This window comes from Heteronotia binoei, chromosome 9, assembly GCF_032191835.1.
Source record: "Heteronotia binoei isolate CCM8104 ecotype False Entrance Well chromosome 9, APGP_CSIRO_Hbin_v1, whole genome shotgun sequence".
NCBI lineage: Eukaryota > Metazoa > Chordata > Lepidosauria > Squamata > Gekkonidae > Heteronotia > Heteronotia binoei.
The window spans coordinates 101,770,686-101,786,720 of NC_083231.1; the positions used below are offsets into that span (position 1 = coordinate 101,770,686).

Genomic DNA, 16,035 nt, shown 5'->3' on the forward strand with positions numbered 1-16,035 from the left:
CAATTTTAGTGAGTGTGCTATAAATAATTAGCTAAATATTTTAACATGGCTTGCCTCTGGAAGGAAAAAAAAGAGGGAGAAAAATTCTTTATATTGGATATTTGTCTGAGAAACGTGTCATGAGCCTATAAATGCTCATTGTAAATCTCAACATTTTGAGAATTACACTACATTACCAGCCAAACTTATTCTGCTTTTATTGGATATTCCATCTTCATAATACTTGGTTAAAGAAGTCAGATGGCAGCACCAAACTTGTGATGTCAACTACCCCAAACACAAGGTCTAGCTCAAGTGAAAAATCTACTCTTGATCCAACCCATTTAGCCTGCTTTAGATGTAATGGTAAACGTGGTTTGCTGAGAACAAGGCAGTGTAGGAATGAACCATAGCACCCAAGGCAAAGAGTGACCACATGGACTCGAGACTCATTTGGGTAACGTACTATCTTGGTTTGACAAACCCAAGTGTCTCAGGAAAACACTGTTAGACCAATTCCCCACTAGCCTTACACTGCTCTCACTCTCCTCTTCTCCATGGAACTTCAGCCAGATTTCACACTCTCTGCCCTGGCGCTGCAATTCGCTCTGCTTCTTCCACGCAGCAAACAAGATCCTCTAAAAACCAGTTTCTTGTGTGAAATCCGATGGAAGCCCCACAGAGAAGAGGAACTTGAGAGCGGCATAAGGATAGTGGGGAATCAGTCTTAATTTGACAAATAAATGTCCACACACCTGCTGTAGTGAAGGAGACAAGAAAATACTTCACCATGCTTCTTCTGGCACTGAAATGGAAACTTCACGAAGTCCCTACAAGATCGTACCTGATAGGGAAAATTTTGGAAATGGCGGGAAAAGACTGTTTATCCCAGTTATTGGCTGGGAAATCCAAGGATGAAGCAAGGAAACATTGGGAAAGACTATATGTATGGTTAGACATCCAAGGTATACTGGTGTGAACCTGCATTTTTATCTCTTAAGATCCATAGTAAAATGTAGAAAGGCAATCCAATATAAGCAAATGGATAATTAAATGATAACTTACAATCAGTATAATATTACATAGATTATGAAGATATGATGTTAAATGTATAATAATTCCCCAATGACATTTTATTTGGAAGATGTACTATCATGCAGACTACACTATATCTTTATATATCTTTATATATTTTTATCTTTATTTCAGCTTTCCATTTCCAATTCCCCTTTTCCTTTTCTTTTTTCGAAAATTAATAAAAACTTTAAAACTAAAAAAAAAAAAGAAAATGCTTCACCATGAGTTGGTTTACACGTCCCAGTGTTTGTTCAGATCCGGCCCAGCTGGTGGACCTTCTGAGGCACCTGAGTTTTGGCCATGGTGTGACACAGAGTGCTGGACTGGATGGGTCACTGACTTGATGAGCATGGCTTCTCTTATGTTCATATGTTCTTACCATCAGCTAGAGCTCTGGAAGTGATTGTCTTGTCCACTTGTGATTGGGTAAGATTTCCCCTGTCATACAATTTTTATAGGGGAAGAGCTTGAGGGTGGGGTTAGACATCTCTTTTATTGTAGAAAAAGGGTAGCAACAAGTGCCTTTTATTAGATCTAGTTTAGAGTCTGGCCCGTTCTTCCACCCATAAAATCTGGCCACATTTCCATGAGACAGTAATCTCAGTCCTACTGCAATGCAGTCTACACAGTGCTGCCCTTGAAGACAATTCTTCCTTTTGAGTAAATGGGTGCTTTTAGTTCCGGCTATCTCAGGGCTCACCTAGTCATGATGGGCATCCCCCAGTTCAACCCAGGGATATGCTGCCATTTTAAAAAGTGATGCACTTCAAACTGCATGGCATCCAATTCTGGTAGGGACCACTATGGATCAGGGAGAGGTGGGGTCATGCCTCCCCCACCTGCACTGTTCTGCCCACATGCCCCCAGCATGATTTCAGGGAGGAAAAATGGGACTATGGGAAGGCAGGATCCTCTCCCCCCGCATGCTTTGGTGGTCCTGACCAGAACTGGGCCCCCACATAAAGTAATTTTCTGTCTGGAAACTCATGTTTTAGAATGGTGCTGTATTCCCAAGGCAAACCTGGGGACACTTGCCACTTCTAGAAGGGCCCTCAGTACCACCCAGTGTAATAGTTTCACACATCAGACTAACACCAGTTGGTTACTCCCTCGTGGAGGGACATCAGGACACTCAGTTAGATCTAGAATTTTTTTTCAGTGTCTGCTCCTATTTTAGGAAACATCCTTCCTGAAGCTGTTACAAAGACTTCCATATTGTTGAAATTCCATAAATTGGTTTTTGAGACTGCCCTCTCAACTTTGAATTGCATAACATTTGTTTAGTTTTTATGGACAGTTGAGCCTGATTTCAGAGAAAGGTGAATTATAAATGCCCCAAATAAATAATTAATAAATCTATGGCATCAGGCAAAGAGGTACGATAATCTACCTGCCTTCTGAGGCAAAAACCTGTCAGTCTAGTCAGAAACTAAGTAGAAGCTCTTACCTCCTTTGCCATACTTATCTGGAAGACAGAAGATTAAAAAGCAGACTAGATTTTCACAAACACGAATACTCCCTTCATTGCCAAACATTTACCTGTGGGAAGACCTTTTCCTCTCAGCCTCTCCCGGATGGCCTGGCTCCTATCCGTCTGCAGCCTTCTGTCCCCAATGCAGGAAAGCTGATCCACCTGTAGAAAGGGCAGATCAAGCACACTTGAAGCATCTCTGTGTTAGTAAGTTTACCGGAAAGTGTGGGGGGGAGGTCAACACATTCAAAGCAACTGTTCTTCATAAACAAATACACTCCTCAGCTAGCCATTGAAAAGTCTGTTTTGTCACTCTGGTGACTGGTAGGGGATGGGAAGCAGGAGAGGACTGGATATCTTAAAAGATCTGAGGGAGGCACACATGGCAAGCCCATGAAAGAATCTGACCTCCTTGACTGATTTCCTTCAGGAAGTATGGTCACCTAACAACAGCCTGTGAGGGAAGGAGTTACGTGGGTGTAGCAGAATCTTTAAACTCAGGGCTTTTTTTGTAGCAGGAACTCCTTTGCATATTAGGCCACACACCCCTGATGTAGCCAATCCTCCTGTAGGCCCTGTACTACGAGTCCTGTAAGCTCCTGGAGGACTGGCTACATCAGGGGTTTGTGGCCTAATATGCAAAGGAGTTCCTGTTACAAAAAAAGCCCTGTTTATACCAATGGGAAGGATTGATAAGGAGCAAAAATGGATGGATGAGAGTTTTGAAAGGGGTGTGAAATGCTTGTGCTTTCCTCATCCCCTTTTCTGAATGTGTAGGATATAATGAGACAGCCAAAAGAAACTTCCATCACCTTCTTTACACATTCAACTCTCAGGCAGCTTCAGTTAATCTTTTCTCTCTTCTTCTCCCCCCCCCCACAGTTGCCAGGTCCCCTTTTTGATCTAGTGGAGGGCTTGGGGGGGGCATTCCAGGGGTGGGCAAGGACATGGCACAGAAGACGCTCTGGTTTTTGGGCAAACTCTAAGGTAAGATTGGCTTAAAACTATAGAGTTTGCCCCAAAATCAAAGCATCCCCCGCACAACGACCCCGGCATGATGATATCACTTCCAGGCGATGTCATCATGTCAAAGATGTCACACAGTGACATCCCTGTTAAGAGGCAGGGTTTCCCCCACTGGCCAGCTGGTCTGAAGCACAGAGAGGCCCCCAAAACCGGGGAATCCCCCACTGGGACCTGGGGACCAGCAATCCTACCTCCCCCTAAATCCCAGGTCTTTCTGCCCCTTCTTATCAAGACAAGGAATCCTTTCCTAAGACTTCATGCTTTCATCCCCCTCTCCCATTTGCACAGTTCCAATGCCTGCCCATCCATTCCAGGTTTGTCTTTCACTTCCCTATTTCCTTACACTAGGGGTGTCAAACTCATTTGTTACGAGGGCTGGATGTGACATAAATGAGACCTTATCAGGCTGGACCATATGTGTCATAAAATGTAATGCCAGGTAGCAGACATATAAACTTCATAAAGGGCACATAAACACAATTAAAGATTTTTTTGCTTAAAATAAGCAATATTTTGTTTTACAGTCTCTGATAAATGTCACCTCTTGCTATGAATTATTGCATCAAAACCTGCAGACTATGTCTGTGCTGTACAATCCTGAATATGCTGTTCAGGTATTGTTCACGTGTGCACATCTGTAAATTACAAACCTACTTTTGATTTATTGACATTCATTACAGAGATCTCATGGTCAATGCTTTGAGCCTAAGATTCAGAGGAAAACATGAAGCAGCTGGGCACTGAGCTTTTGTACATAAGTTCCTTCATGTGCTGGTCAAGAACATCTGAAGACACCATGGCACAGACTGAGGGCTATGTGCTTGTCTACAAAACTATAGTCTTCCCCTGGAAAAATAACTACAACTCCTATGTGGCAGTGCAAGAACAGAGAGACAGCCATGTACAGTGGTCAGTATCAGCCTACTATCTGGGAAGTCTAAGGTCAAGATCACCAATCAAAGGAAAATTTGTTAAGTAAACCTGGGCTGGACACTCAGCCTAACCCTGGCTTGTTGTTATTGCTCTTCTAAATAGTTCATATGCTTTCCTATTGAGAAAGACTGGAGGGCACGGACATAGGAAAGAGAGGAGGGGAAACCAGTTGCACTCATAACTAGCCCAACCAAACTCTCTCTCTCTCTCTCTCTCTCTCTCTCTCTGCAGCAAGGCAAAAAGCTCATACCTTCAATTAAATGTCGCTAGTCTTAAAAGCACTTTCTTTGTATTTCTCCCGATGGTGGGGACTGGGCAAAGGAAGTTAGTGGGACTACCACGGTGGGAACACATACAGCCCAGGTTGCGGGAGCTGCACTGGCTGCCAATTGTGTACCGAGTTCGTTACAAGGTGCTGGTCATTACCTTTAAAGCCCTATATGGCCGAGGACCTGCCTACCTTAGGGACCGCCTCTCTCCATATGTTCCCCAGAGAGCACTGAGATCCAGTTCCCAAAACCTACTACGAATCCCTGGACCAAGGGAGGCCAGACTGAAAATAACAAGGGAGCAGGCCTTCTCCACAATGGCTCCCCAGTGGTGGAATCAACTACCAGAGGAGGTGTGAGCCCTGCGAGACCTAAATCAGTTTCGCAGGGCTTGCAAGACCACCCTCTATCAACTCGCGTTTAAGATGGAACCCGGAAATGACACCTAGCCATCTTATACATACATTGAACTGTGGCACTTTATTTTGTAGCTGTTAATAATCTTAATTGTTTATTTAATTTAATTGAATGTATTTAACTATTTTAACTGTCTTTTATTGTAATGACTGGATTTTAGTGTAATCATGGTGTAAACCATGTCATGTAAGCCGCCCTGAGCCCGCTTCGGCGGGGGAGGGCGGGATATAAGAATAAATTATTTTTATTATTATTGTTATTATTATTATTATTATTAGTTCTGCCTCTTTCCTTCCTTCCCCGGGGGATGAGAAGAGGGAGGAGCCTCAGCCACTAAGGAAGAGAGGCTCGGCTCAGTAGCTCTGCAGTGTGATTGATTGAGCTGGGCAAACTTAATCAACACAGCAGAGCTAAAGAGCCAAGCTCCTGCATTGGCTGATGCTCCTCCTCCCTTCTCCTTCCTTTGGGAAAAGGGAGGGGGAAGAGAGGAGACGCTGCTTTGCTGGTTGCTTAGTGCAGGGGAGAAATACAAAATGGTGACCGGGAAGCAGATAATGGCAGGTTACAGGAGGGACTGATTGGAGCCCTTTGGGGGGGGGGGGCGAATCTTGCCAGTGGGCCATATGTTTGACACCCCTGCCTTACACTGAAAGTACCGTTTGACTATCATTTTCTTTCTTTTTCACCCTTCCATTTGCATCCTACTCTTGCTGTTTCTTAGGCTTGTTCTTCCTTTCCCATATTTTGCTAAATGCCTTTCATTGCACCAAAGAAGGGTAGCCCACCAGGATCGCCAGTTCCTCCTCTCCCTCCTACCCTCACTTTCCACCTCAAATCCCCATGCTACTTTTCTGGGTGAGTCTGCCCTTGAAGATATTTGGGATATTGGTGCAAACGCAACAGCACATTTATGAACGCTGCTGTGAACCTACAATGCTAATTTTGAAACTATATAGTCTAAATATAGTCTTGACCTAGGACCTATGTATTTGGAAGACCACATCTCCATGTACTCACCTGCCCTGGGGCTACCACAATCAGGCATTGCAATTTTAGAGGAAACCTTTCATCTTTCTGCCAGCTGTCTTTATATAAACTATCAGTATTTACTGGCTGGATATGGCCAGGGTCCTCCCAAATCTTTTATTCATTAATTCCAAAGGAGGAAAAAATATCTGCACAAACCAACAATCCTTTGCTTCCTTCCCATCTCTAACAAGCAGAGGAATTTTGTGTATACCTAACAGGTGTTCCCTCATACATATGAAACTCCAGCAGCATGCCATAGGTGAGTGGCAGTAAAAAAGGAACTACCACCAAATTGTAACTGACCATACAGCTAAAGTGGCAGAGGCCCCTACAGTGCAATCTAAGAATGCTTTCCTAGAAGTAAAGGTAAAGGTAGTCCCCTGTGCAAGCACTGAGTCATTACTGACCCATGGGGTGACATCACATCACAAAGTTTTCTTGGCAGACTTTTTGTTACGGAGTGGTTTGCCATTGCCTTCCCCAGTCATTTACACTTTACCCCCAGCAAGCTGAGTGCTCATTTTACCAACCTCAGAAGGATGGAAGGCTGAGTCAACCTTGAGCCAGCTACCTGAACCCAGCTTCTGCCAGGATCGAATTCAAGTCATGAGCACAGCTTGGGCTGCAGTACCACTCTGTGCCATGGGAATCCTTTCCTAGGAGCAAGCCCCATCAAACAGGCCTGAGTAGTATCATGAGTAGACCTGCTGAGGACTGTTCTCCTATTTAAGCAGCTACACTCAGCCTTTTTTTACCTGGCTAGTATTCGGTCAACAAAAGTAGTATTAAGCTGTTCAGAAGTCAAGATGAGCTGTAACATGGGGAGGCTATGACAGAGCTATATATTACTCTGACTCACGGCTGTGTCAACATAAGCATGACATGCATCTTTGTGCAGATGTCTTCCTGCTGGATGGCTTGGGCCCCTGACTGTACTTGGGAGTCTATCATTCCCTAATTTAAGCAAACAGAACAGTAAGTAGTGCAATTATTTGATCTTATCAGTAGCATGTCTCCAGCATGTAATTTTAAAAGGCAAGATGCTGCAGGCAAAATTTCAATCCAGTTTATCTTCAGTGAATTGCTGCCAACGTAAGTCTGGGGTAGTGCTAAGGAATGACAACAGCCTTCTGATGATATCAGATGAATTACCTGCGTATATTTGCTGGATAGGATTCATCTATAAAAAGAAAGATGTGGGCCAAAGCATTGCTCATTATTAATCTGTTAGGAAGATCTATATCCTGACAACTGCGCAGTCATGAGGTCAAGGCACTGACTTGGTTCGAGGGTGAATACAGCAAACAAAGAAAAGAAGCAGACGGTCATCATAGTCTAGTCTAGAGGAAAAGGTCCTCCTTTAAGGTGATCCCAGCTTCAATTAATCAAAATAAGCAGCGAAAATTCTGAGTGTGCCCACTTGAAGCCACCCTAGGAAGTTCCAAGGGGGACAGAAGGGATGAGAAAGCAATTTACAGTCTAGACAGCCAAAGATTTCTGTTGGCTTCCAGTCAGGATTTGCTGAAAGGAAAAGCAAGTGAAGCCCTCAAAAAACAGAATTCCATCAAAACAACCATCAGAAGGAAGGCATTCTATTAAGAAGAAGAAGAAGACAACAACAACTGCAGATTTATACCCCGCCCTTCTCTCGGAATCAGAGCGGCTTACAATCTTCTGTATCTTCTCCCCCCACAACAGGCATCCTGTGAGGTGGGTGGGGCTGAGAGGGCTCTCACAGCAGCTGCCCTTTCAAGGACAACTCCTGTGATAGCTATGGCTAACTCAAGGCCATTCCAGCAGCTGTAAGTGGAGGAGTGAGGAATCAAACTTTGTTCTCCCAGATAAGAGTCCGCACACTTAACCACTACACTAAACTGGCTCTCAAAAAATAATAATAATTAAAAAGCCCAGTCCTACAATACTGATGACTAGAGAGAATGAAAACCAGCAACAGTATAACTGAAGCTCAGATGGTAGGAAGATAGAAGAGGCAGCAGCCAATGACAGCTTAGACCCCATCACCAAAACCAGAGTGCTGTAGTGGTTAAAAGTGGAGGACTAGTATCTGGGACACCCAGGTTCAAATCCTTACTTGTGCCAATGCAAGCTCACTGGACGACCTTGGATCAATCATACTCTCTCAGCCTAGCCTACCTCACAGGGTTGTTATGAGAATGAAATGGAGAAGAGGAATATGATGCAAGCTGCTTTGATCCTCACTGAGGAGAAAAGCCAGGTACACATGAAGTATTTTTTTTTTAAAAAAAGAGATGTTCAAATATGTAAAAAGGTAAAAGGTGCAAGTACCATTACTGACCCATGGGGTGACGTCACATTGCGACATTTTCTTGGCAGACTTTTTACGGGGTGGTTTGCCATTGCCTTCCCCGGTAATCTACACTTTATCCTCAGCAAGCTGGGTACTCAATTTCCTGACCTCAGAAGGAAGGCTGAGTCAACCTTGATCTGGCCACCTGAACCCAGCTTCCACCAGGATCGAACTCAAGTCGTGAACAGAGCTTCAACTGCAGTACTGCAGCTTACCATTCTGTGCCACGGGGCTCCCTGGTAAAATATGTACTGCCCTTCAAATACCTTCAAAGTAAGTGATCTTCTCCAAGGTGTTTTGGATGGATTTAGAGACTCACTCATACAGAATGGAGGGAGCACGTGCTCTGTAAGGAGACAGTCCTGTGCCTAGCATCAGATAGATAGGAGGCTCTTGGAAAGACATTCCTGATTCCCTGGAGAACCACAGCCGGTCTGAGTGCTAAACTAGGTGGATAAATGTCCTGACACAGTGAGCCAAGCTAAACATGACGGTGGCCATGGGGTAATTCTGTGGCTGCTGACACCATTTTAGAGTGCCAAGATAGATAAGGGGATTCTCGGTGTGCAGATATCAGAAACAAAATAATGAATACTGAGTAAAAATAATATTAAAGCCATCTGTATTACATTGAATCAATTTTTAACTATACATTATAATTATCAGAACCTTTTATAATAATATTGACATGTATTACATAGAATATCTTTGTCTGTGTTTACACACACTTGCAATCTACTTTCGACGCACTTCCCAACGAGATTTTACTGTGTGAACTGGCAAAATCCAGTTGGAAAGTGCACTGAAAGTGGATTGAAAGTGCATTATTTAGTGTGTGTGTGATCAGAGCCTCCAAGTAATAAACAATACATATAAATTAGAAGTTACTCTCAAAGACAGAAATTTCTACAGACCATACATCATACGGAACAAAAGCTTGCGGCCAACTCAGCCTCAAATATACCAATCGAAAGGTGTGTTAAATGCTCACAGACACACAATGTCCATATAAATTCTCAAACAGAAACAAGCTATTCAATCTCAGAGAATCCAATGAGAATCCAGTGACAGATGTGCTTCCCAGAGCCAAAACACACTGTAATTCCAGAAAGCATATCCGTCACTAGATTCTAGTTGGTTTTTCTGAGAGAGAGTAGCTTGTTTCTCTGCTTGAGAATTATATGGACAATGTGCATCTGTGACCATTTATATGCTTTCCGATGGGAACATTATATTTGAGGCTGAGTTGGCAGCAAGCTTTTGTTCCATAAAATATATGGTGGGTGGAAATTTCTGACGGGCTATTTGTTGGAACTCAGTCCTAAAATGGCTGACTGACTCCATCTTAGTAATAGTAATGTTGTTTCTGCAATGTCAAGCTGAGTCATGCTGCATCATGATCCAGCTGTTACCTGTTACTGAGGTAAGGTGGGATGACCTCACCTGTAATTAGGCTTTGTGCTGACTCACAGAGCTGATGCAACCCTGATGATTGGTATGTGTACTTAGGGAAGCTCAGTGAGCTTGCTCAGTCTGCCTGTAAGGATTGTGGGTTCTGTGAGGCCCGCTATCTGGGTGGCAGCGATCACTGCTGGTGTTGGATCCTATGCTACTGTGCTTGGATCGTGCTGTGTATACTTACTGCTGTATACTGTTATCTACTGAAGTGTGTACTGATTACTGTGTATGACCTTGGCCTGGCAACGACTCTGAATATTGGATACTATTCCTGGTAAATATATCTACCATTGAATACAGCTGTTTCTCTTGTCTATTAATTCCTGTGTTTTGCCTGTCCCTCTCCTTCAGCTCTTCTGCTGCGTGCAAAATACTCTAACACTATTGATGGACCTACTCAAATAATTATCAAGCTGTTCTCTAACACTTTTCTAAAGTCCAGCTGAGATAGTGGCCATCGCTGAATCCCACGGCAGGAAATTGTGTAAGCCACCTACAGAATGTGTGAACTCGTGCCGTTAAGTTTCTCTGGTGCTCTGGTAAACCAGTGACTGAAGCAAGATTTCTCTCAGTGCTTTGCGCAGAATGCCATAGTCCATTTATTTGTGAAACAAATTTGTTGGTAAAAACCTGGTGAGACTCAACTGAGCTATTTGGCAGGATCGAAATTTGAGCACTGTCAAGAAAAGCTGAATTTGAACGTGCAATACAAACGTGCACAATTTATCCTATTTTGCCTAATTAGATCTACCGGGTGTACTGTTTTGCATAATTTATTTCAGTTTAGGTAGTTATGAGGAGGAGTAAAGACACAGTTAACGGCACTCAAAGCAACGCACCCATTACTTGCAGTCATTGGCCACCCACAGTCTAGAGTATCTTCACAGTCGTGTGGGCTAATGGAAACGCTGTTAAATCATTTCACAGCTGCCAAATGACCATTGCTGCAGGCTGGAAGAAACCTGATCCACGTTCTATGCATGACAGGTTTAACTAAGTATAAAGCACTGACTTGTAGAGGTTTATACAATTATGGACAGGGTGCAGAGAGTTGACAAAGATAACTTTTCCCTCTCTCTTCCAAAATACTAGAACTCAAGGGCATGCAATTAAGCTGACGGGGAGCAGATTCAGGATAATAATATTAATAATAATAATACCTTTTATTTATATCCCGCCCTCCCCGCCGAAGCAGGCTCAGGGCGGCTAACAACAAAGTTCAAATATACATAATACAGAACAACATTTTAAACCATAATTAATTAAAACTATTAAAATTCTAAAACAGTAAAATTGAATTGTGCTATTGTCTAGATGGCGACCTTAATTAGCAGTTCTAGTCTGCGAAGGCCAAAAGGAAATACTTCTTTATACAGTGAGTGATTAAAATGTGGAATTTGCTGCCAGAGGATGTAGTGATGGCCACCCCTAGAGGAAGAAGCAGTTTTAAAAGGTAACTGGATAGATTCATGGAGGATAGGCTTCCCAGTTACTACTAGCCATGGTGGTGACTTTTATGGCCTCTACGTCCTACTGTTAGACCTGCAGAGGAACTGATTGGCCACTGTGTGGGACAGGATGCTGGACTAGATGAACCACTGGTCTGATTCAGCAGGGCTCTTCTTATGTTATGATAATTACTGAGATAATCCATGTACTGTGTTTTAAATAGAGGTAAGCAGAATCTACCAGTTCTACTGTGCTATTATTCTATAAGTTTCTGTATGGCCCTATATGGCCGAGGACCTGCCTACCTAAAGGACCGCCTCTCCCCATATGTACCCCGGAGAGCACTGAGGTCTGGTTCTCAGAACTTATTAACAATCCCTGGGCCAAGAGAAGTTAGGCTGAAGGCCACTAGGGAGCAGGCCTTCTCGGTGATAGCCCCTCGCTGGTGGAACGACCTCCCAGAGATGGTGCGAGCCCTGCGGGACCTGAACCAATTCCGCAGGGCTTGCAAAACATTTCTTTTTCAGTTAGCATTCGAGTCACCATGTGGCAACTAAGACAGAACCTGATTAATGAATGAATAGACATTTAGCCATCTTAAATACATCATTTTAGCACCTATTTTTATATCTTATATGTTTATATGTTTTATGTATTTTAAATAATTTATTGTAATTAATGTTTAAGTTGTTATGTTTTATGAATCACGGGACTCCCATGTCTATTATTGTTTAATGTGAATCATGAGACTCCCGTGTCTGTTAGCCGCCCTGAGCCCGCCTAGCGGGGAGGGCGGGATATAAAAATAAAATATTATTATTATTATTATTATTATTGTGCTTTGGGTTCCTTTCTGGTCTGATCCAGCAGGGCTCTTATGTTTTTATCAACAAAACTTACATGTTATCACAAAGCTCAAAGATGCAAATCTTACTTTATTGATAAATTTGTAAAAAGTTGGGCCATTTTTTTTTTGTCCTTGTTTCAAATAATAAAAATAAGACACAGATCTTATCCTTATGCTTTCTTTGATATGCTGTAATCAGTTGTGAATGTTCTAGTTTGTAATAGATTGGGGGAAAAGCAAGCAAACTATGATTTCTTGGAAACTGAATTCTGCAACCAGTAACCATATTCTAATGATTTTCTCTACACTAGTAAATAACCAATTATTGTCTATTTGCAGGAAGGAAAAAGGCATTGTCTGGTCAGGCAAGAATATAAAGAAAAGTATCAGGCTGCCTTTTACTGAGTAAGTCCATTGATCTATCACAGAGGTGGTCAAACTGTGGCTCGGTAGCCACATGTGGTTCTTTTACACATATTGTGTGGCTATCAAAGCCCCACTGCCCCATCAGCTAGCTTGGAGAAGGCATTTCTCTCTTTAAATCATTCCTCCAAGCCAAGCCAGCCAGAGGCTTGGAGAATGCAGTTAAAGTTGCTTTCTTTCCACCTCTTCCTCCTCCATCTGTTTTCCTTCTTTCTTTCTTTCCTTCCTTCCTTCCTTGTCTTGCGGCTCTCAAGCAACAGATGTTCATGTCTTGTGGCTATCAAACATTTGACATTTTACCTTAAGCTAGTTTGGCCGCCCCTGATCTATCAGAACATGTATTCAGCACTATCTACTTTGACAGTTGCTGACTGTCCAGCGTCTTTGGCAGAGAAATGTCTTTTATAATACCTGCCAGATGAAACCCCTTAAATGGAGACAAGAGGAATTGAAGCTGATACCTTCAAGTGTGCAAAATGAATGCTGAGCCAAGCCCAATCCCCTAAAAAGCACTTTTATCTTATCCTCTGCTGACATTTATGGGAACTAAGGAATCCCACTCCCCTTCCTAGTTTCTTCCCCCAAATAACAACGTTCAACAACAAAGGGGTAGTTTGAAAAACACCACTTTGTTTGTTACAAATATTGTCTAACCCAGTTGTGCTCACATCACAGCTCATGCTGAGTCTTATTTGAACTTAAAGGTAAAGCTAATGCTCTGTGCAAGCACCAGTCGCTTCCTACTCTGGGGTTATGTCGCATCACAATGTTTTCACAGCAGACTTTTTATGGGGTGGTTTGCCATCGCCTTCCCCAGTCATCTACACCAATGGTCCCCAACCTTTTTGGCACCAGGGACCGGTTTTGTGCAAGATAATTTTTCCACGAACTGGGTGGGGCAGCACTGAGGTTTTTGCCACCCCAGGGTGCTCCCTGTTCCTGTTCCCCATGGGGGTCTTTAAATGGGGAGGAGACTGGGGCTATTTCTGCCACCTCCCCACCAGGGGCTATTTCTGCCTCCTCCTCCTCCCATTTAAAGACCCCTGTTGATCAGCTGTTCAGTGGGGGCCTATAAATTAGGGGGTAGGCTAAGGTCACATCAGCACTGCCACTTCTGCCCCCAGGCAGTTGAAAGAGGTGGTGTGGCCTCGTTCCACGGCCTGGTTGCTAGCAGGCCATGTACCGGTCCATGGACCAGTGGTTGGGGACCCCTGATCTACACTTTACCCCAGCAAGCTGGGTACTCATTTTACCGACCTCAGAAGGATGGAAGACTGAGTCAACTTGCCACCAAGCAAATCAGCCATGCTTTACTTCCATAACAAACATGAGGCCGACACCCTCAAGAAGGCTCTTGATTTCCCTGTTTTTCTGGAGAGAGCTGTTTCAAGGTGAGAGCTACCTGCCAACCACATGCCCTTCCAGGAAGGGCCCTGCTCACTTCCCAGACGCAGGTGCCACATTGGGAAACAGTGCTCAGAAGAGCCACAGGGCATGTGAAAGGACACAAATGGCTCCTGAACCACTGAGTATCGCTGATCTAATCAATCATAAATACTGAATAATAGTTTCAAAAGATAGACAAGCTGGTCTGCAGTAAACCAACTAGATTCAAGTCCAGGAGTACCTTAGAATATGACGTACCTTAGAATCAGTGATAGGGGCTAAGATTTTCAGAACTTTGACTCTCAAAAGTTCATATTCTGAAAATCTTGTTGGTCTCTCTAAGGTGCTACTGGACTCAAATCCTGATATTCTGTCTGAGATTCCACTCTGGGAGGCAGGAACTTGGTGATGCAAACCTATACTTAATCTTCTCTGAAATAATGAATGGGGCAAAATACTACATACAGTGGGTTAGATTCAGTGCTTCTGTAAACAGAATGACATGGAAGGTCTTTGACACTGAGGAAAATTCCAGGATATAGGTAAAGGGGACTTTCCAGCCAAAGATGAGCCTTTTATTTTTGATTGGTTACGGTAAATTAGGTGGTCAGATACCTCAGTATAAAAAGAGGAGAGAAAGTCCAATAGAGTCAAGAGTTTAGGAAGGTCTTGACTCCTCCTCCACCTCATCACTGAAGATAACTACCAGAAGACCCTTAGGAGAGGTGAGATACAAAATGCTGCTATATTGCTATGCAATGAAGAAGACTTTGATTTGCTGATATAATAGGCTAGAAATGGATAGCCACAGGGAACATTGTAGCTACAAAACAGGGGTGGTCAACGGTAGCTCTCCAGATGTTTTTTCCCTACAACTCCCATCAGCCCCAGCCATTGGCCATGCTGGCTGGGGATGATGGGAGTTGTAGGCAAAAAAACATCTGGAGAGCTACCGTTGGCCACCCCTGCTATAGAAGACTGTAACCAAGTGAATCTGTAACCATGCATTCATTGTCATCTTTTACACAAAATCCCTAATTCATGGAATTTTAATTGACTTTGATTTTTAGAACTATGTATTAAGCAATACTAAAATAAACTGCCATGCATCTAAAGACTTGGATGTTCTCTTTTCTCTAAGGGTATTTTCCCAGAGTACTGGGCTAACAATCCCCTCTTGTACGTTTGGGCTGTGGTCTATAAACCACAGAGGTTAACAAGAGTTTTCAGGGTCATCAGTGAATGCAGCAGAGGAGGCTGCAGCAAGAAGTATGGAAATCAGCACAAACCCCTCTCTCCTGCCTCGAGGTTTTTTTGCAAATAGATTAAATGACACAATCAGAGCAAAAGCTCACACAAGAGAGGGTGCGTGTGTATGTGATTTCTGCCAGTTCCCATCACCTCCTGTAGTAGCACATCATGGAAGACATTTGTAATTTGAGGAGACAGTGTGGTAAGCCACAAGTTTCTCCGTGTGTGCCTAGATCCCTCTGTGACACCACCAGGCTGGAAGGGGTTAAATGCACTTAAAGGAGTGAGGGAAGGCGCACTGGGTGTTGGAATGCAGGGGATGACTTATTGTCTCAACCTTGAAGCAGACTCCAGCTCAAGGCTAGCCACTAAACGGTTCTTTTTCCTCTAGGGATTTCAAAAGCAGTGAACACACCTGGGCAATGATCTACTGTATAAGTTTAAGGGAGTTTTTGTTCCCATGTTGGGAACTTCAGCTCAGGCCAAGACTCAGAATGGTGCTAAGCAATGTTCCCTCTAAGCTGCCAAGTCTTGTGAGCAGAAATTCTACTTTGTGAGCTACCGGCATTAAAGTTGTGAGCTACTGCATAAATCAGTGTGCTCTGGGATCGTCCTTCCTGAGCTAAGACAAAAATGTGCGAGCTGGAGGCTAAAAATCTGTGAGCCAGCTCATGCTAACTCAACTTAGAGG

At 43.4% G+C, this 16,035-nt stretch overlaps 1 protein-coding gene across 1 annotated transcript in view; it reads right to left on the reverse strand.

Annotated features, from left to right (window-relative positions):
* The window catches only part of PTPN13 (protein tyrosine phosphatase non-receptor type 13), a 172,463-nt gene that overhangs the window by 109,915 nt on the left and 46,513 nt on the right, over positions 1–16,035 (reverse strand). Inside the window, exon 5 of the mRNA XM_060247088.1 lies at positions 2,596–2,689. Coding sequence (XP_060103071.1) covers positions 2,596–2,689 — 94 coding nt within the window. The remainder of the gene's footprint in view (positions 1–2,595; positions 2,690–16,035) is intronic.